Here is a 21,302-nt window from a genome sequence, read left to right as displayed (position 1 = left end):
TAGAGTGATTTTTCTATTACTATTCTTTTTCACCATTTTGTAATATTTTTATGCAATTTTTGAGATGATCCTTACAAGAACTTTTATTACATTCAAGAAAAAAATTGAGAATTTTCATTTTGATTATATTAAATTTACAGATAAATCTAGAGTATAATCAACAGTTTTACAATAATGACTCATCCCATCTAGGAGAAAAGATTCTGTATCAATTTATTCAAATCTCATATTTTTTAGTAAAATTTTGTGATTTTCTTCCTTCTGATCCTACAGATTTCAAGTTTATTGGTAGGAATTTCATAAGGCTATTATTAACTTGCAATTGTTTGTTGATTTTGTAAGTTTTTCTGAAAATCATCTACTTTATTGAATTTTTTTCAATTCTAATAGTTTGATACTCTTGGATTTTTCCAGGTAAACATATTATCCACACTTAATGTTAATTTTATATATCACTTCTTTTTCTTGTTTATTATATCATTGATTAGAATTTCAAAGACAGTGTTGCTAACTATTTTAATGGTGTCTGTGGCAGAGTTGCTAATCCCCTAGCTTAGTTTAGTAATAGATGATCTGACCCCTAGTTTTATCAGGGTGCATGGTTTTTCACCTAGAGGTTTTTTTTCTCTTATAGCAAGGAATGGAATTGTCACTAATTCTCACTACTATGCAGAAGTGATGATTAACTTTCCTGTCATTCTGTTAGTAGGATATCCTGTAGCAAACATTTTAGTTTAACATTTAAAAATCTATTTTCCCAAATTATTTGCCCACAAAACTCATTCTTCATGAAATGACCATAAACATCCCACAAAATTCTAGTGTTTCAGGTACCATGTTTAAGAAATACTAGCCTTTGTCAAGTATGTTGCTCAAGTTAAAAATGTACCTTCTAGAGCTGATTAATATGTATTTTATTAGAAATGGATTCTGAATAGTTTCCCGTGCTTTTTTGGAGGCAATCTCTTTAATGTAGCATTATGATGAATACAGATTTTTATTTTGAACTATCTTTGCATTTTAAGAATAAACTGTTTGGTTATAGTGAAATGTTCCTTTAAGACAATACCAAATTGATTTTGCCAACATCTAAAATTTTTGCACATATGTTCATCAATGAACATCAAATATGAGCTACGCACACACAATGGTGAGCACCACATACACTCTCACTGTGGGGCATTCAGTGATTTTAAATGCTTTTGAGGATGCTATGGGTTGTGCTAGCTTCAATACTCAAGAAACTTTTCATCGTGTTTTGAGTTTAAAGCACAATAATTAGCTCCTCACGAATTTTTAACTCGCTCATAACTGAGTGGGCTGGATACCTTTTTATTTTGTGGCACAAATCTTTGGTGGCATCCTATCATTCAGTCCTATCTATACTTACTGACCTAATTCAGTTTTCTACCTTTTTTAAGTTATGTTTTCCTTGAAAAGTGACCATTTCATTTTGATATTTACTGGCAGCATGAAGATGTATCAAGTATTTTAATAATTTGTAAACCTCTCTTTTATTTTTAATTTTCTTAAAGTTTAAGTTCCATGCCCAATGTGGGGCTTGAACTCACCAACCCAAGATCAAGAGTCATATGCTCTACAGACTGAGCCAGTCAGGCGCCCCAAACTCCCTTTTAAAGGACCAAAAACCTTTTTAGTGGCAGTATTCCCTTTCCATTTAGACTCAAAGGTGATTTATGAAAGTACTTTAAAAGGGTAAGTTTTCTACTTTTGTTTTTTGGGCAGCTATCCTTTAACTTTTAATTTTAATTTTTATTATTTTTTAAAAAAGTTTATTGTATTATTTGAGAGAGGAAGAGAGAGAGAGAGAACCCCAAGCAGGCTCTATGCTGTAAGCTCAGAGCCCAACTCAAGGCTCCCTCCCACAAACCTTTAGATCATGATCCCAGTCCAAACCAAAAGTCCCACACTTAACCCGCTGAGCTACCCAGGGGCGCCTAACCTTTAATTTTTAGAGTTATACTAGCATACTAGTTTTACTTGTTCAAACTTAGCTTATCCTTCTAGGCCTAACATATATGTCAAATCCTTCAAGAAGACTTTCTTCTCTCCTATCCTCCTTGAAACACATATATATCTTTCATACATACACCATAGTGTTTACATACCTTCCCCCTTCCCCTGCTCGACCCCCACATTCAAGCTATTTCATTTCTTTATGAAGTTTACAGTTTAGTTCAGTGCTTTGTGGGTTTTCACAGCAAGATTCCATTCAAGGCAACAAATATTTATTGAGCACCTATGCATGAGGCATTGTATTAGGCACTAGGAATAGCGTCAAATGAAAGATGAAATCGTGCACTTTAAGGAAGTCAGCTTTCCTTAGGAGTGTCGAACAAGTAAACAAATTAATTACCCAAATGAGCTTCAAGAAGTTAGTTTTGAAGTGAAGGTATACGATAATGTGCATAAGCAGCTTACAACCCTGGAAAATAAAGGACATTATCGAAAAATCAAGGAGAAAGAGAGCTAAGAGAAGGTGAAGTACAGCTTCACCGTAAGTAGCCTAATAATCCAACCCAATAATTACACAAAAATAACCCAGAGCAACTGATTTAGAATCACTTGGCCAGTTTGTAAGGAAAAAAGAATGCAGATTCATATCTACTAAAATCAGAATGGGAGAAAAGGATGTTTAAGCCTGTGTTTTAGAACCCCCACCCAAAGTTTTAGAACATGGCGAAGCCAAATTTGGCAGACCTCATTCCCCGGCTACTCCCTCCTTCTAGATTGAGGATAGCCCACAGCGTGCCTCTTCTCCCTTCCTTCCTTTCCCTCGGAGCTGTCCGTCTTGTCTCCGGACAAGCGGCACCGATTACAGGCCTCCTTGCGTGAGGCGAGGTCCAGCGACCAACCTCCCTCTACCACGCAAATATCCAGACCCTTGCTCCGCAAAGGATTTGGGGAAACCGCAACAGGCCAATCTAAAGGGCGGGAGGAGGGGCAAGAGACCAAGAGGGAGGAGAGGTTTCTTTGATTGACGCTAGATACACCCAATGAGAGAAGAGGACGAATGACGCTTCCGCCTCAAAGGGCAGGACATTAACAATGTCAACCAATCCGGCTCAGAAGTGTCTACCTTGTGGGAGGTCCTTGAGGCCGCTGAGGTCGTTGGTGTCTGTTGAACGGCTCGTGGAAGTCGTGCTGCCTTGGGTAGGGCGTTAAGGTCGTTCTTGAGCGGAACGTCTCTGTCCGAAGAGAAAATGAGTTTAGCTCTGAGGTCGGTAATGAGGAGGCCGCAAAGCTCTCCACACCTCGCAGCGGGCCCCAGGGCGGGTGTGTGTGGAAGGGAGGCAGTTGGGGCCGAGGCGAGGAAGGGGATGCAGTTTGGGACGAGGGAGAGGAGTCTCGGCCAGCGTTCCCGGGCCCGGACCCCTCACTCTGGGGGCCGTGGTGTGTCGCAGGTGATGAGTCCCGTGCATTTCTGCTGAGGTAGACACGTCTATCAGTGCGTTGGGCTTTGCACCACCAAAAAAATGGGCTGTTTTCGTTGCGAGGAGGGAGTGAAATATCGCGATGTTTCTTCTCGCGGTTTTTCTGCGAGAAATCAGGCCATGGAGCATCCCTTAGTTCAGCTCCTCCTTCCTGGTCTACGGTTCTACCTCAGCGGCAGTGCTGTCATCATATTTAACTATAAAATTTGGGAATAACATTAACCCCTCACTGCTCTTCTGCTAGGGTCCTATATTAAGGTATAACCGGAGACCCATTTTAATGACTTTAATTGGTAATCTCTTAAGATTTTTCAAATTTTTTAGTTTCTTTACCTTTCCTTCACTTGCGACCTCTAACCCCCTGTCTGTTGCCCCCAGCCCCGTGTAGACGTCAATACCTTAAAAATAGCTAGATACGCCTCTCTAAACTGGTGCCGCCTTCGGTTAGGAGATTCCTGTGGGAGCCTTGCGTGGGGTCAGTTGTAGGTCTGTTGTGGACTTGGCCTTTCAGAGAAAATGACCCCGGGAAATGTTCGAGCTGGTATAAACCGATTTTCCTCCGCTTTATTTATTGTACGTCTTCGGTCACTTTCTAATCATCTCTTGCCTTTGTTGTAGATTTTAGAGAACAAAATACAGGCAAATAGATAACGTGTTTTACTGAAATCAACCCGAGTTTTACATTTTAAAGTTTTATGAGTTTGTTGGGTTTCAAAACTTGTTTTTATGCAGATGTTGCAGCGGCATTTGAAATTTTGGAACGCTAAGATCAGTATCTTTTAAGGAGGACATTTCTGGCTTTTAAAATAAAATTTCCTTTAAAAAAGTTGCCAGAGTTTATGAGAGACTAAATCTAAATTTACAAGTGAGATTTACAAAACCATAGACTCTTCACTTTATTATAGAAAATTAGCACAAATACTTTTTTTTTTTTTTTGGCGTTTTCATGGTTTGTTTAGACATATCAATGAAAGAAATTGTAAATAAAGTGCCAAACTTATGTGTAATCTAAATCACTTGTAACCTACCACGCTGAAATACTTTGTAAGTTAATTGTTAAATTTTAAACTTTTTTGGGTAGAAATTTAGGTAACTTATAAGTGATATCAGAAGTAAACCAAATACATAACGATCATCAGTTAGGAATTTTCCTTTGATTTTTTAACACTATGTTTAGAGCAATGTAAATAATGAATGCTTTGTTCTTTTGTTGGCGATTTTTTGTCATAAAAACAATGTTTTTTATTCAAGTTCTGATTTTTTCGTCTGTAGTATCAGTGAGAATAAATGCAAAGCTAGAAGGAAAGAAAGGTCTTCATTTCTTTGAATAACTTGTAATACTTTTCACTTTTGGAAAGTGCAAATTTATAGCAGCTTAGACTATGGAATGAGCAAGGCTCATGTACGGAAGATTTCTGATTCTCCCACATAACTTCCTTTTTAGAAATTTAAAAAATTATTAAATCGGTTAGTTTTTGCATTTTAATCATCTGGATGCATAGGAGAATAGAATTAAAGTAGGCTAAAAAGACTTTGTTTCTTTTCATTTCATAGAAATGAGCTTGTGGTAGACAAAACAAAGAGGAAAAAAAGAAGAGAACTCTCTGAAGAACAGAAACAAGAAATTAAAGATGCTTTTGAACTATTTGACACAGACAAGGATGAAGCAATAGATTATCATGAATTAAAGGTAATAGTGTAATGTAAAATACATATTTTTCTGTTAAAATGATGTTCATTTTTGATAATTGGTTAAAATACATTTCTAAAGTATTTTAACTGACTGGTTTTGGAAATATGAAACCGTTTTAAATGTTCACAGTTAAATGCTATAAGAAAATTGAATAATACTCCTAACATCTTTTTAGAAATTCCTTTTCATATTGTAAAATGAATAGTGTTTTAAATATAAAAATAAATTTCTATGCAAGGCCTTATTTTTCATTCACATAATTAAAAGATTTCAAACTATAAGATTTAAACAGTTTTTACTGTATTCTTCTTCCCACTGTTTTTTGTTTGTTTGGTTTTTGGTGACTCATTCTTCTTTCACATTGTGAGAGTGTTATTTCTCTTTTAATTTGAACATGTTAGTAGTATATTCTTTATGTACTTTCTCTGGTGCAGACAACATAAATGATGTCTGATGTTGACACGATGCTAATGGGGAAAAATGTCAATTTTAGGGCCTAGAATTATTTCTAAAGATGCAAGGGAAAATTGGTGTTTAGGATAGTATAGATCTCACACTTAGCACAATGAGAAAGGCAACATTTTAATAGCTCTTTAGTTCTTTTTTTATTTTTTTTATTTATTTTTTTACTTACCCAGCTTTGATCCATTCTTGCTTTATAATGTCTCTTCCATTTGTTGCCATTGTTATTATTTTGGTTTGGGATCTTATTTCCTACCTAGAGCTTCTAGTTAACTCTGTATAGTACCATCAGGTTCATCTTTCTAAAATTCTTTCCTCATTTTGTTCATTGTTCATAAAACTAGTGGCTCCTCGTTATCAACTGCATAAAGTTCACATTCCTTTAATTTTTATTGAATGCCCTCCACACTTTTACTACTAGCTCCTTTTCTCATTTGCTAACCACTTGCTTCCACCTGAGCTCTTCCTGTTCAGGTAAGATACGCAGCTCTCTTCACTGTCCTCAAACCTCTTTTTTATGGTATCTGTTTTAATACCAGTCATCCTTTTCTTATTGCCCTTCTACTTTATTTCATCCATACATCAGGGAACAAATGGAACCTCTCCAAGTAAGACTTCTTTAGTCAGTGTCATGTCTCTCTTCTTGTTAACAGAAACAGGATCTTGGATCTTTTCTTTAAACTCAGGGACCTGAACTACTTACTTAACAACTAATCGTGTAGATTCTTATGGTAACTCTTATTTTCATTCTTTTATCTCTTCTGTTGTATAAATTTTTAATATTCATGCTATGCCTTTTTTTTGCATTTTGGTTGTTAATCATTTGAGAGCAAATAACTTGTTAAAATGATCTGTATACTGGGTGCCTAGGTGACTCAAGTCAGTTAAGCACCTGACTCTTGATTTTAGCTTAGGTCATAATCTCATAATTTCTGAGATTGAGCCCCACATCATGCTCTGTGCTGACGGCGTGGAGCCTGCTTGGGATTCTCTCTCTCAAGATAAACATTTAAAAAATAAGTAGAATGATCTGTACACTACGTCAGCCTATTGTATAGTGTATTTTATAAACACTTGATTGGTATGTCCTATAAAAGATATATAAATGAAAAAAATTGCCATTTAATTTCAGTAGTGGAGAAAAACTATCACTTTGTTTTTTTAGAGATATAAAACATGCAACAGAATTAAATGTTTCATTAATGTGTTTACCTCTCTTAAGTCTGAAAACTTAAGAATTAGAAGTCACTTCTTTTGAAAGAGTGCTTGATAATTTGCTTTTCCCTTTTAATCCAAAAGGTGGCAATGAGAGCCTTGGGGTTTGATGTAAAAAAAGCTGATGTACTGAAGATTCTTAAAGATTATGACAGAGAAGCCACAGGGAAAATCACCTTTGAAGATTTTAATGAAGTTGGTGTGTATTTTAATAGTCTTTGTAATTAGCACTTGTTAGGAAATTATCTGGTTAATATTAGTATTTTTTTAATTCTCTGGGTTATGGAATTTTGTTATAGAACATTGTGGTATAATGTGGATCTCATATGGGGGCCGGGGGACACTCTTTTTATTTAATTTCAAAGAAAATATAAGATTTACAGCTTCCCTGTGGAATTTATCATTTTGTCTTTAGTTCTAAAGATTCTAAGGAACTATTGTGTAACTTTTTGTGGGAGGATGTTTTTCTAAGTAATATGTGTTTATATTATATGATAAAGGATGATCAAAAAATTATTTTCTTAGAGTAAAACAGAAAATTTGGTATCCTTTTGTATGGAAAATATTTCCTAAGACCATTCTGGTGTGTGATTTTTGTTGGCAGAGTGGGAGAAGAGAAAACCTGTAGCATTTGTTATCTTTGGCTCTAGATGAAGGGCATGCCTTCAGGTTGACACAGCTTATGAAGGTCTATATACTCTGAGTGACTTGATCTTGGTGAATAAAGTCATCTGTTTAAAGTTGCAAGTGGAGGGGCGCCTGGGTGGCGCAGTCGGTTAAGCGTCCGACTTCAGCCAGGTCACGATCTCGCGGTCCGTGAGTTCGAGCCCCGCGTCAGGCTCTGGGCTGATGGCTCGGAGCCTGGAGCCTGTTTCCGATTCTGTGTCTCCCTCTCTCTCTGCCCCTCCCCCGTTCATGCTCTGTCTCTCTCTGTCCCAAAAATAAATAAAAAACGTTGAAAAAAAAAAATTTAAAAGTAAAGTTGCAAGTGGAGAGAAGATTGTGGTAAAGGAGGCATTTGGCAGACTTAAGCAGGAAAAATCATTGTAGAACAACCAACTAAGCATAATGTGTCATGAGCTTAATATGATTGAATTTTATACAGTTGATTTTTGTGAATTATTTACAGCATATATCAGGCTTTTTAGTATAGAAGATTCTGGAAGGCAAGGACTTTGTTATTATAATTTAAATACATTATGTAGAATATTATACGTAGAATGTATGTATATTCAGGTTTTTATTAAATAAATTTTCTAAACCATTGATAACCACTTTATATGGGTCATGATATATACATTTCATATGTTTTTAGAGATGTAAAAAATTTAGGAACAAATCCAGTTACACATACACACAAACTTTTTGTGTAAATATTCAGCAAGAAGCAATACACAAAGCAAAAAAAAAAAAAAAAATGGCAGTTAGTACATATGGAAAAGATAGAGTCCTATCATTAAATCATTGTTTTTATTTTTTTAATCTGAAAACTCAAAATGAAAGTGAAGAGAGAAGTTAAAGGATGAGCCTAAAAGAGAAAGCACAACACAGAAGAACTTCAATTTATACACTGAGAAATAACTGTTTAGAGAAGCAGGTTGTCCCTTTGGGAAGCATATTGCGTGTGGTTTTTTGGTTTTGTTTTGTTTTGTTTTTTCTAATTGGTAGATTTATTGAGAGGAGAAGAGCCATCTTTATTCTTTCAGTCTTTCAATATTGAAGCTCTTGTATAGTTCATGATCTTAGTCCAAGTTCCAACTTAGATTATTTATAGACAGGTGTTAGGATATAGTGACAATGATACCATTAGGAAAGAGCTGCAATTCAGGCACATTTGATACAATGTAGTGGCTTGGCATGGACAGTTTGAAACCAGATTGCTTGGGTTCAGATCTTGGTTTTGCCACTTACTAGCTGTATAATTTGGTCATTTTACTTCTCTGTGTCTCAACTATAAATTGGGGCTATCTTGTGGGTTGTGAGGAATAAATAAGTTAATAAGTAAAGTGCTTAGCAAGGGGCCTAGCTATAGTAAGTACTATTAAGTATTTGTTAGTATTACTTTAAAAATTGTCTTTGTTTTATTGTGTTTTAGTGCCTCGTAATAATTGTACATGCATCACTGGAACATAAAAAGTATTCCATGTATTTATATTTTTCTGATTACCCTGTTTTCATAGTTGCAGGCTATTTTAAGCATTATATCATTGTCATTAATAATTTTATGTAACACATGTCATCTTAAGTAAATACAGTTTTAAATTTGTGATCTTATTAGCAGTTGAAGCCAAAGTCCCATGCCATATTCATCTTTTCCTGACCCTCCATCTTTTCTGTGTTAATAACAGGGTATGAGGGTGGCTCAGTAGGTTAGGCCTCCGACTCTTGGTTTCGGCTCAGGTCATGATCTCACAGGTCCATGAGTTAGAGCCCCGCCTCTGGCTCTGCACTGACATGTGGAGCCTCCTTGGGATTCTTTGTCTCTCCCTCTCTCTACTCTTCCCCCCTCTCTCTCTGTCTCCCTCCTTCTGTCTCAAAATAAATAAATTAACTTAAAAAAAAAGAGAGCATGATTACTGGGTTTCTTCCAGAATTAATGGCCATGGGTAAACTTCTCTCTGACTTTCAAAGATTAGGCTTTTGACCTGCTTGAAAATACCGTCAGTCAAATAAAAATTTATTACTGTTTAGAAATTGAAGTCAAGAGCTCTGTATTCTCTCCATTTGTGGATTATTTTTCAATAATAACTGACCACAGATGAAGGTATGTTTTATACTTTGGGACAGATAAAATCAGAACATTTGAGTCTTAGTTTTAGGTATCATCTATTACTAGTGAAGGATACTGTTCCACAGATATTTCTGGATGAAGTCTGACACGTAACCAGAATCTTTGGGCACATTCCATTGCCTCTTTAGAATAGAATATTGTATTACCATTTTGCTTTGCTTATTTAACAAATATTTGCTGATTTTTTTGGCATTAGGTACTGTGTTGGGTTGAGGGAGGGGAATTAATTAGAAGTTACCAAGAGGGTCTTTCAAGGAGCTTACCATTTAAATGTAAGTAATAATAAGCTGTGGTGTTCTGTGGTAAATTATAATTTTGTTTAAAGCAGGAGTTGGCAGAGAAAGTAGTTTAGACAGAGACCTTATGCCCCCACAAAGGCTAAAATATTTACTATCTGTTTTTTGACAACAAAAAGAATTGTCAATTCTTGGCCTGGAGCAATTGAAGAAGACCTTGCAGAGGGGATTTTTAATTTAGGCCTTTGGGAATGTGAATAGGATTTCATCCTAAGGAGAAGATTGTGGGACGCAGTAGAGAAAGACATTGGAGGCAGAGAAAACAGCAACAACAGGGTGGTACTGGAAGTATAGTATGTTTGAAGTGGAAGATAGTATTGGGCCAAATAGGTAGTCTTGCATCACATATAGAGCTTGGACTTTAGTCAGCAGATGATCATTGTCAATTTCTGTGGAAGAGAAGATATATTTTAGAAAGGTAACTCTGTTGAGAGTATTAAAGATGGGTTGAAGGGCAGAGAGACTGAAGACAGAAAATAATAGACTTTTTATGCTGAGGGTGGTGAGAATGAAGAGAGAGGCCCATTTAAGAGTAAAAAGGGTAGTATCCTTAGCACTGTAGTAATAAATCGCTGATTAGGTTAATCAGCTTAAAAAATGTTCAGACTTCAAATATGAGAGATTATTTGTTAATGATGCTGTTATCTTTTTTGAGATCAGGCATCAAAACAACAGCTATCTTGGTGATAGTGGGAGGAATTTGAATTCTGAAATGTTGAGTGTAAAATAACTTGTATTTTTGGATAGAAACCCCCGAAAGGCAGTGAGAAATATAGTTGAAGCTGTATTTCTAGCAGCACCTTTAATGATTTTTTAACTTTTAATGTGATGTTTTCTAATGTGCTATGTTCTTAAGTGATTTTTATAATGTGTAAGGTCTAACTGTTTTTAGGAAGTATATTTATGGTAGTATAATTTGAAAATAAAGTTACATGGACAGCAATTTGTGAATTAGATTGAAGTCACCTAAATGTATATTAGTTGATTTATTTTCTTTGGAAAAAAAATGTGTTTCTTACAATTCTACTTTGTAGAATAGGAATAGAGCATGAAGGCATGGAGGAGAGTCACCATAAAGATACCATGTTTTAGCTGTCCAGAATTATGGGTATTTATAATTCCTGAGAAAAGTTGTATTCTAAGGCAAAGTATTGATAAAAGATTATATATACACATAAGTCTGAAGTAACTAACACAATTAAAGCACTAGTGGGATAAGAATTTATACATCTTGGAGCCCCATCTGTTCCCCACATCACCCTGTTGCTTCTTTAAGTACATTAATACTTTCAGCAAGCTGCTTTTTTGGTTCACCTGTCATGTAAATTATTTAATTGGTGAAGAAAATTTCTTAACACTTTTTTTTTTCCTTGTCCTGCTTTTTTGTTGGGACTAAATTCAAAATAAGTTGAGTATGAGCCATAGAGTTAAGCATGGTATTTTATTTTGGTGTTATGGCTGTGTATATGCCAACTCCTTTTTGACTGAATATTTATGAGCTTGGGTGATTTGCATACTTATAGTAATATACTTCAATTAGTTACTTGAAAGACTTTTTGGATACAATTAACGGGTAATAGAAAACTATTAAACGTATATGTAGATGATTTAACGTTAGCTTAAATAGGTACTTACTCTAAAGCTTACTTAACCAAATACAGTGATAGTACAGCAAAACAACAATAATTTTTTGTGGGCTTGAATTGTAATTTTCCTTTTGAGTGCATTAAACTTTCCATCTATAAGCATTTGCAAGTTTTTAATGATTCTGTCAACCTTACTAGAACTGAATTATTTTTAATGGCCTGATGAAAGTCATAAATAATTTTTGTTATAGTAGTAGACTAGCTTGTAGAATTACTTCAGAGATGTTTACTTAGATATTTTCAGATTTTTATCTAGTAACTGAAAAAATTTTATACCACAGATTGTTACTTTAATTTTTATTGTTGTGGCTATTGATTAATGACTGTGAATATTAAAAATAGTGTTTAAGTTTACTACATTATTCTATATTACTACCTTTAATCTATTAGAATATATTATTGCTGTTGAAGTCTGATATTCCTCACTTTTAATTGTAGTTTTTTGAGAGTTATTATCTTGGTGAACAAAATGGGCGTGATTTTAGAGAGATCTTTCCAGACTTTCTTTTTTTGGGGGCAGAGGGGGAGAGGTGGTTCTTGCTACAGTTATATTCAGTAACTACTTTTCATATCTTTGAAAACCAAGAGTTTCCTCAAATCATGAAGCTATCGGTAGAATTTTCGTCTGTCTGAAATTGTATCTCTGTCGATGATGGCAGTGAATTTGTCAGGAATTTTTGGTCTTTATTACAGGGTTAAATTTAAGGAACCATAATGTGCTTAAGTTCAGCCATCAGACAGCTTTTATCTAAGTAGCTTTAATTGTTTTGTTGATATACCATCTCTATAGCTAAGTTACAAACTCCTAGACTTTTTTGTTTGGTGTTAGTGGAGCCTAGTACAATTCTTGATAATGGTAGACTTTAAATAAATATGGTATGTAGTCCTTTTTATTTTGCCTCTGTGTGTGATAGTTTTTCTTACTCTTATAATAGGATGAATTGTTGATAACATAAAGATTAAATTTTAAAACCCAGATTTGATTTTTATAATTTGAGTTTTACCTTTTGGGTTCTCGGGCTCTGATTTGGCATTTTATTATCAAACTAAATGTTGAAAGATTCACAACTTTAATTCTCATCTAGTACTTTTTGATTTCACGGATGCATTTGTGATTATGAAGTGTTTTTAAATTTTTTTTAAAATTTCTTTTTAACTGTAGTGACAGACTGGATATTGGAAAGAGATCCACATGAAGAAATATTAAAGGCATTTAAACTATTTGATGATGATGATTCAGGTAAAATAAGCTTGAGAAATTTGCGACGTGTTGCCAGAGAACTGGGTGAAAACATGAGTGATGAAGAACTTCGGGCTATGATAGAAGAATTTGATAAAGATGGTGATGGAGAAAGTAAGTTTTGAGTAAAACACATATTTTAGGTATTATTACTGATATATGCATATAGTAAATTTGTCTAAAATCAAATGATTTTCAAGACTCATTGCAAAGTATCTCTATTTGGTATAATTGTTGTTCACCCTATAGTGGGGTTTTTGCATAAACATTTCACATAATTCAATTTAGAATGAAGCAGACCTTTAAAACCAAATAAACTGGTTGTAAAATCAAGTTCCACACTTCAGGAAGGTACTTTACTTTTTGAGCATCACCAAAATCTTTCCTTGAGGATCACCAAAATCCTTTTTGAACATCACCAAAGTTTCAGCTACTTGGTAAAAAATGTCCACTTTTTAAAAAGTGTTTATTTTTTTAGAGAGAGATTGAGTGACTGTGTTCATGTGTGTGAAAGTCGGGAGGGGCAGAGAGAGAGGGAGAGAGAATCCCAAGCAGGCTCTGTGCTGTCAGCACAGAACCCGTCACGGGGCTCTGTCCCACAAACCATGAGATTATCATTGGTGCTGAAATCAAGAGTCAGACGCTTAACCCACTAAGCCACCCAGGCACCCATAAAACATCAGCCTTTAATGACTTCTTCCTTAAACTACATGCTCTTCTAAACTGTAACTAAGTTCTATTGTTTCTACTCTTCAAATGTTTTGAAACTGTTTTATGTCTTTGTTTACTGCTGCTGCCCTAGTTCTGGCCCTAATTTCTTTGTAGGAATGTTATTATAGCCCCATTCATTATTTCCTTGAATGCCTGCTGGATATGGTGCCTTATGTGCAATCTGGTGCTGCTACACAATGAGGAAGGCAGATGTGGTTTCTGCCCTCACTGACTCTACAGTCCCTTTACCCTCCTAATTGCCCTCTATGCCTATGAGCCTCTACCCTCTAATTTAGTTTCTTGATAACATTCTTTTCTTAAAATACAGGTTTGATGATGTCATTCCTCTCTTCCAACACTGAGTGATTCTTCACTACCTACAGAGTAAATTTCAAAGCTCTCTAAGATAGATTCTGCCCTAACTATCCAGTTTTATTTCCTACTGAGCTCTTCAGTGTCCTGCTTTAACTTTCACCTCCCATACATACATGCCTTGACCAAATATATTCTACCCTGAAAACAACTTTTTTATGCCATGCCATTCCTTAATCCTAGAATATTCTAATTGCCAGTTTCTGTCTGCTAAAATGTTAGTCTTTCTCTCTGATTCATTTTAAAATTCCATTTTCTCAAGCCTCCTCTGGTGGCCTCTGTATAAGTTATGGAGACTGCCATTGAGGGTCCATAGCATTTAGAGGAACACGGTATTTGACAGTTCTGTACAATGCCTTGTGTTAGTTATTTACATGTGTAACTCTCCAATATATTATAAGTTCCTTAAGAGCAGTATGGAATCCTATAGGGTGAAAGGCCTGAGGCTTTGGAAACCTACAGATCTGGATTTGAATTGAATCTCTGCCACTTACATAGTTGCTCTGTAATGTTGTGCGAGTTTTCAGCGTTTTCTGAGTTGTGGTTTCCCATTTATTAAAGTGAGAATGGTAATACCTTCCAGGTGGTTGTAAGTATTTTAAAGGAAGATATTTGAAGGTGCCTATTACTAAATGGAAACTTGTTTTCCTTTTTTTGTATCTTTACTCATCTTTATATTTTCCTGCATTTTCTTGAACACAGTGAGTGCTCTGACGTTGGTTGATTTAAAGCCCTGGGGGCGCCTGGGTGGCGCAGTCGGTTAAGCGTCCGACTTCAGCCAGGTCACGATCTCGCGGTCCGTGAGTTCGAGCCCCGCGTCAGGCTCTGGGCTGATGGCTCGGAGTCTGGAGCCTGTTTCCGATTCTGTGTCTCCCTCTCTCTCTGCCCCTCCCCCGTTCATGCTCTGTCTCTCTCTGTCCCAAAAATAAATAAAAAATGTTGAAAAAAAAAAAAAAATTTTAAAGCCCTGACCCAGGAGTGTGTATTACAGTAGATACATGTTGATAGAGTATCACCTATACATACATACATAAATATGTACATAATACATACTTTACTTTGGCAATACTGTCATGCTTTAATAAGGAGGTAAGACAGTAGCTATAAGTTCAGGTTTGTAGATTGTACTTTAGAGTTGTGTATTATACTTTCTCATATTTATGTAAATATTATTCAAGGAATATAAAACATTTTTTTTAATACTAGTTCTTTGAAGGGTATTGATAGATTTATATTTATTTATTTATTTATTTAAAATATAATTTATTGTCAAATTGGCTAACATACAGCGTGCACAGTGTGCTCTTGGTTTTCGGGGTAGATTCCCATGGCTCATTGCTTACACACAACACCCAGTGCACATCCCAACAAGTGTCCTCAGTGCCCATCACCCATTTTCCCCTCTCCCCCATCCCCTCAACAACCCTCAGTTCTCTGTATTTAAGAGTCTAATTATTTTTTAATGTTTATTTTTGAGAGAGAGAGAGAGGTGGGGGAGGGACAGAGAGAGAGGGAGACCTAGAATCTAAAGCAGGCCCCAGGCTATGAACTGTCAGCATAGAGCCCCACATGGGGCTCAAACTCAGGAACCGTGAGATCATGACCTGAGCCGAAGTTGGATGCTTAACGGACTCAGCCACCCAAGTGCCCCTGTTTATATTTTAAAACAAAGATGGTTTTTAAAACAAAGATAGTATCCACTGCCTTCATATTTAAAAAATTTTTGTGTCTTACCAAGCTGTTGGCTGTTACCCTAACTAATTTCAAAGCAGCTCTGTTTTATAAAGGTACTATCTTAAGTAGCATAGAAAATCTTGGTATGTCTATTTCATAAATCGTCAGTAACGGTTACTACCTGTGTCAAAAGATTAGAGTTATTTTCTTTTCCTGTGTTAGGCACATGCAAATTAGGTTTTGGTATTAGCTTAATTTGACATTAGAGGAAAATATTAATTATGAAGCTGCCTCTTAAATTTAAACAATGCGAAACTTTGCATAGAAAATGTGTCCCATTTCTTACATCTCTTGTTAGTCCGCTCTGTTTGTTGCTTTTGAAACTCAAGAGTTCAAGCCCCATTGCTTGAAGATTTTAGTGCATACTTACTTAAAACATTACTTTGGTTCTCAATGCTAACTTTACTTTAAGTCACTGTATAACTGTTGCTTGGGCATCCTACTGTCATTTGTTTAAATGACTAACAGGCAAGTAACATTTTTTCTTTTTTTTCTAAGAGATTGGTTACAAATATAATACAGTGGTGCATAATCTTTTATTGTTAAGATTTGTCTTTTATGCAAGTGGAGGAAGGTGTTCTTAACATATTAAATTCATCTAATCTAGTATCCAGTCTGGGATTTGAATTTCTGGGGGGTGAGGGACTTCTGAAGTATTACATGGGGTCTAGGTGTATGCATCAAATATTGTCTTTGACCATATGAATAATAGTCTTGCACATGCATACATATACTACTGTTTTTTATTTATATCTATAAATGCTCTTGTAATTGATAAATACACTTTTTCAGAATTCATAGTAGCTATTTTATATTATCTGTTTCTCAAACAAGATGTACTAAGTTTATTATTGTGGCAAGTCCAGGAAATCATTGTTGAAAGACATTTTCATATTCACAAACAATGAACTGTAATCCATTTTTAGTCTGGCTTTGGGATATTGCCATAACTTACATGGGTCTCTGTAGCTGTATGAAAACCTGCCTATTTTGGAAAAAGTATGAGTGGCATTTTAGAAAAACTTGTTAATTTGATTAATTTGGATTCTTTGGCTGCAGTTTTGTTTAAATATAACCTGTTTTCTTTGTATATGTTAAATTAGTAAAGATCATAATACTTGCTGTCTTTTTTTGTAGACTTTGGTAATTCTTCTGTCTTTATGAATTTTTCATACTTTAGTATTTAGGAGCAGTGAAAATGAAATGTTTATTGTGTATTTAGAATAATAAATACAGTGAAGGAGTTAAAGGAAAAAAAGATATAATGCAAGATCTAAATAGAGCTGTGCTAATGATACAGAAAGAATGCTTTCCCAATTATCACTCCCAAGATCTGTAAAACACAGTAAATATTTTTGGAAAAATCAACATTTAAAAACCCAAAGTGGACCATCTTTTAAATAATTATGATAAGTATTAACACTTATTTAGTAGTTAATACTTGTTAGATTCTGTGCTTGGCATTTACATTGTGTATTATGTCACTTAATTTTCATAATGGCTTTTGTGAAGTAAATATAGTATTATCTATATTAATGCATAGGATACATGGATGCATCTATAAATGAAGAAACTAACGTTCCAAGAGATTTATAACCTGTTTATGCTTTTATCCATAACACTGTGTTACCTCTTATGCTAAAAAATAAAATTAGGTTTCTATGTTTATGGAATTTTAAAAATGACATGCTATTTTAGTATATAAAATATTCAATACTCAGTATTCAATAAAAGACTCAACTGTCACTTCAGATGCTAAAATTTGTCTAAATTTTGCTAAAATTTTCCTCTAAAGCCAGGTAGTCTCTAAGGTACTTAATCTACTTAATTTGTAGATAATTTATCTTTATTAGGTAATAAATTCTGTATTTAAAATACCTGTAATAAGATTAACCCAATGAAGTGATTGATTTATGAAAATTTTGTTTAAAGAGGTAGTGTAGGAGGGGCGCCTGGGTGGCTTAGTCGGTTGAGCGTCCGACTTCTGCTCGGGTCATGATCTCACGGTTTGTGGGGTTTGTGAGTTCAAGCCCTGTGTTGGGCTCTGTGCGGACAGCTCAGAGCCTGTATGTAGCCTGCTTCGACTTCTGTGATACTCCCTCTCTGTCTGTCCCTCCCTGTTCATGCTCGCTTGCTCTCTCTCTCTCTTTCAAAAATAAACATGAAAAATAAAATAAAATAAAGAGGCAGTGTAGGAGAAAAGTGTTATATTTGTTTGATTCAATAAATATTTTATCAGATGCCTATTTAAAGGTGGGCATTGTGCTAGATTTATTAGTATAGAAACTCGATATATGATTGATGGAGAAAGTTATGAAGCTATACGAAAGTCAAAGATCACTACTAGAATTTGTAAGATCATTGAAAATATTACAGGTTATGTGTTCTACTGTGTCATAATGTCTTGCAGATGTTTAGTATTGAAATGCATGGATTCATGGTTCATTACCAGCTTCTGGCCAACTTATTCTTCTTAACTTCTTAGAGCTTATTTTTGCACTATTTTCTTTTTTTAACTATGTTGCTGAAGGTATTCTCATACCTTAGCTTTCTTTCCACTTCCTGTCAAACCAAATCCTATGTTTTATTTTAGAGCCCAAATCAAGATTTATTCTTGCCAAAGTTTTTCTCAGAAGTAATGATTTTTTCCATTATGATGGAATTTTTTTCGACATAGATATGTGTATTATTTTAATAATAGATCATGTTTTGTCTTATACAGCAGTTCTCTGTTTCTGGTATGAAACATGACTTACATGATTATTAAAACTGGAACCAGTATATTTTTTTCATTCCTGATGTACATATTTCATCTCCTCAATGTGTTTTAATTGGTTAATATTTTTCTAACTTTTCATTATGAATTTTCTCAAACATAGAGGGAAAAAATATTAGTTTAGTACAATACGCACCTTTATACCTTCTACCCCTTCTACCTAGATTCAGCAGTTAACATTTTACTGTATTTGCATTGTCCGTAGTGTGTATTTTTTTTCTGGATCATTTGAAAAATACGTCCTGAACTTGACCTCCCTCACATTTTAGCATGCATCTGCTAAGAATAAGGATATTGTTTTTCAAAATTATGATACCATTGTTACTCCTAAGAAAACTAAAAATAATTTTATATTACCTAATATCTTCTTCACTTAAATTTCTAGATACTGTAGATTAGGAACCCTGGTGTCTGCTTTGGTATATTACACAACTCTTAGGATGGTGTAGGCATTCACTAGGCAATTAAAAATGTTTGAGTCATTGGAATGTTTTCATATATTACCATGTAGAAACAACCTAAAAAGATAATCTTGTAGTTCAGTATTTTCAGATGAAAAAATTAAGACACAGAACTGTTCTGTATCAGAGATATGACTGGAATCCAGATCTTTCTTTTCCTCATTCAGTGTTACTATTATTATCAAAATGATCATTCATAACCAGTGTTTTGTTAAGGTATGTGTTAAGTTTTGGACCCCATGAAATCACCTGTTTTACAAAGAGGGAGCATTCTTTTCTGAACATTTCTATTAGTAATTGTGTATATTTGTATATATTGGTTTTAAAAATTATATTTAGTAAGATTATTACCTATTTATTTCTAGGTTGCCTTCTTAAATATGGTGCTTTATACACTGTAGGTTCTTACTGAATTTTATTTATAGTTTTGGTAACATTTTCTCTTTATGAGTGATGGTTTCTGCATTTACATCTATATTTTATAGTTGCTGTATTATCTAGCTAATTAAGATTAAATTTGTACCCTTTAAAATTACTATTACTCTAGATGTTTTCAAATTTTTTTAAGTGGCTTTTAAATATATAAAAAATCAAACAACAATTTGACTTTTTAAAAAATTCTATATTTTCTTCCTTTAGAATTCTAATGTACATGTATGATAGATTTAAACTTGTTTATGAAGGAAGGGATTGCTAAATGAACTCATAGAATAAAGATAATAAAGAGGCTTTTTTAACCATTTAAAAAATTAAAAATTTCAAGCTTTAAAACTATTTTTGCTAGTGTATGTAAATATTGTCATTATGATAGACTTTTTTGTAACTTAAATAATATGTCTTTTCTGTCATTAATATTATATTCATATTGTTTATCACATTATATATTTTTGTATTCATGAGGTTCTACTTAATAAACGTGGTCAACTTCCTATCAAAGAAGTAAAAGCAAAATAATATGTCTTAATTTATTAACAATTTGGTATAATACAAAATTTAAAAATACTTAGTATAAAATAGTACAATTGTCCTGTGAAAAATTTGTATTTCTGACTTATATTTTCTTTCTTACTGCAGTAAATCAAGAGGAGTTCATTGCTATTATGACGGGTGACATTTAAAGAATTACAAGGATAAACACTAAGAATGTTGCAGTTACATCTCATATTCTATTTTTGTGCTGGAGCCATGTTAAAAAGAAACCCAACTTAGTTCTCTTTTTCCAAAAGGACCAAAAATAAGTGTCTTATGTATTCATATTTTACTACTGTTAATTTTCTTTGTATGAGCAGTATTGTTAGCACTCTAATAGTTTAGCTTTGTATTTATAATATAGCTTTTATATATATATATATAAAATTAAAAAAATTGAATCACGTGGTACACATTCTCTGAAAGTTTTTTATTCGGCATCAGTAGTCACTTTTGTTTTGATGTACACATTATGCAGACTTTCATTAATAAAGTCTTTATTTTAGTAGTACTTTAAAGTATGGTAAATTTTCTGTTTTATTTTGATTCCGAGTGTCTGTTAATGCTCAATAGTATGTTTCTTAATCTTTTCTCTTTGAACTACTAGTTTCAGAAAAAAAAATTGAAATACAAATAGCAACAGAATAGCACATTTTTCCATTACAGGTTTGACATTTTATATTTCAATACAGGATGATGACTCAATACACGCATAATTCCTTTTTTAAGAGTCATGTCTTGCAGTTTGGAAGGAAAAAGTGTGCATATAGACCCATTTATCCTCATGTATTACGTTCGATAGCACTTCTCGTGTCTTAACGTAAGTTGTGACAGTTGAATCTGGATATTTCCTTAAACTAATTGAGTACAGTTTGAATCGTCTGATTTCTTGACAAAATGAAAGATTTAAATTTTGGAATTGTGATCTGTTAAGATAATTATCATTCAGTTAAACGTCACAATGATGAAAATAGAAAACTAAGCCACAGAAATATTTAAGATTATGTTTTACCTGTATAAAGGAACATTTTGTGATTCAGCAGGAAACAGTAGAGACAGACTTTCCAGGTATTGGTGGGCTCTTCTGCCTTGTAGAAATGTATGTTAGGGGGGAGACAAGTGGTAATGGGAGATAGGTTGTAGGGAATTGGTACCCATTCTGATCCTTCACTAATTATCTGGTTCCTGCTGGTAGGGACTCTCTGGAAGAAAGTTGTCTATTTCAGTGACCTTTCTTTAGATTTCTTGCTTTAAATTTAAAGTACAGTAATAATTTGATGCACTTGAAATATTGTGAGCTTCCTAGAGTATTCCATAAAGAGTTACCCACTAGAAATTTAACAAACAAATCAGTAGGGAATAATATAACAGTGGTGACACTTCAAATAGTTAACTAGAAAGCAAGATAATTGCTCACCATATTAAAATTTAATTTTGAATATGAAATCAATGCTCACAGTAGTAACAATATCCAGGGCAAC

General features: G+C 34.1%; 1 protein-coding gene across 1 annotated transcript; it reads left to right on the top strand.

Annotated features, from left to right (window-relative positions):
- The first annotated feature begins 3,103 nt into the window (after positions 1 to 3,103).
- On the top strand, positions 3,104 to 20,339 carry CETN3 (centrin 3). Its single transcript, XM_049647545.1, has 5 exons — positions 3,104 to 3,241; positions 5,010 to 5,145; positions 6,910 to 7,024; positions 12,721 to 12,912; positions 19,927 to 20,339. Exons 1-5 carry the CDS (start codon positions 3,225 to 3,227, stop codon positions 19,968 to 19,970), a joined length of 504 nt encoding a protein of 167 aa, XP_049503502.1. The 5' UTR covers positions 3,104 to 3,224; the 3' UTR covers positions 19,971 to 20,339.
- Positions 20,340 to 21,302: the final 963 nt, after the last annotated feature.

This window comes from Panthera uncia (genome assembly GCF_023721935.1).
Source record: "Panthera uncia isolate 11264 chromosome A1 unlocalized genomic scaffold, Puncia_PCG_1.0 HiC_scaffold_17, whole genome shotgun sequence".
In the NCBI taxonomy this organism is placed as follows: Eukaryota; Metazoa; Chordata; class Mammalia; order Carnivora; family Felidae; genus Panthera; species Panthera uncia.
Note: the sequence above shows the minus strand (reverse complement) of the source record. Positions and strands in the feature narration are given on the sequence as shown.

Coding starts and splice junctions, on each gene's coding strand:
- CETN3 (XM_049647545.1), top strand. Junction 7,025..12,720: donor TGAAGATTTTAATGAAGTTG/GTGTGTATTTTA, acceptor TTTTAACTGTAG/TGACAGACTGGATATTGGAA. Junction 12,913..19,926: donor TAAAGATGGTGATGGAGAAA/GTAAGTTTTGAG, acceptor TTCTTACTGCAG/TAAATCAAGAGGAGTTCATT.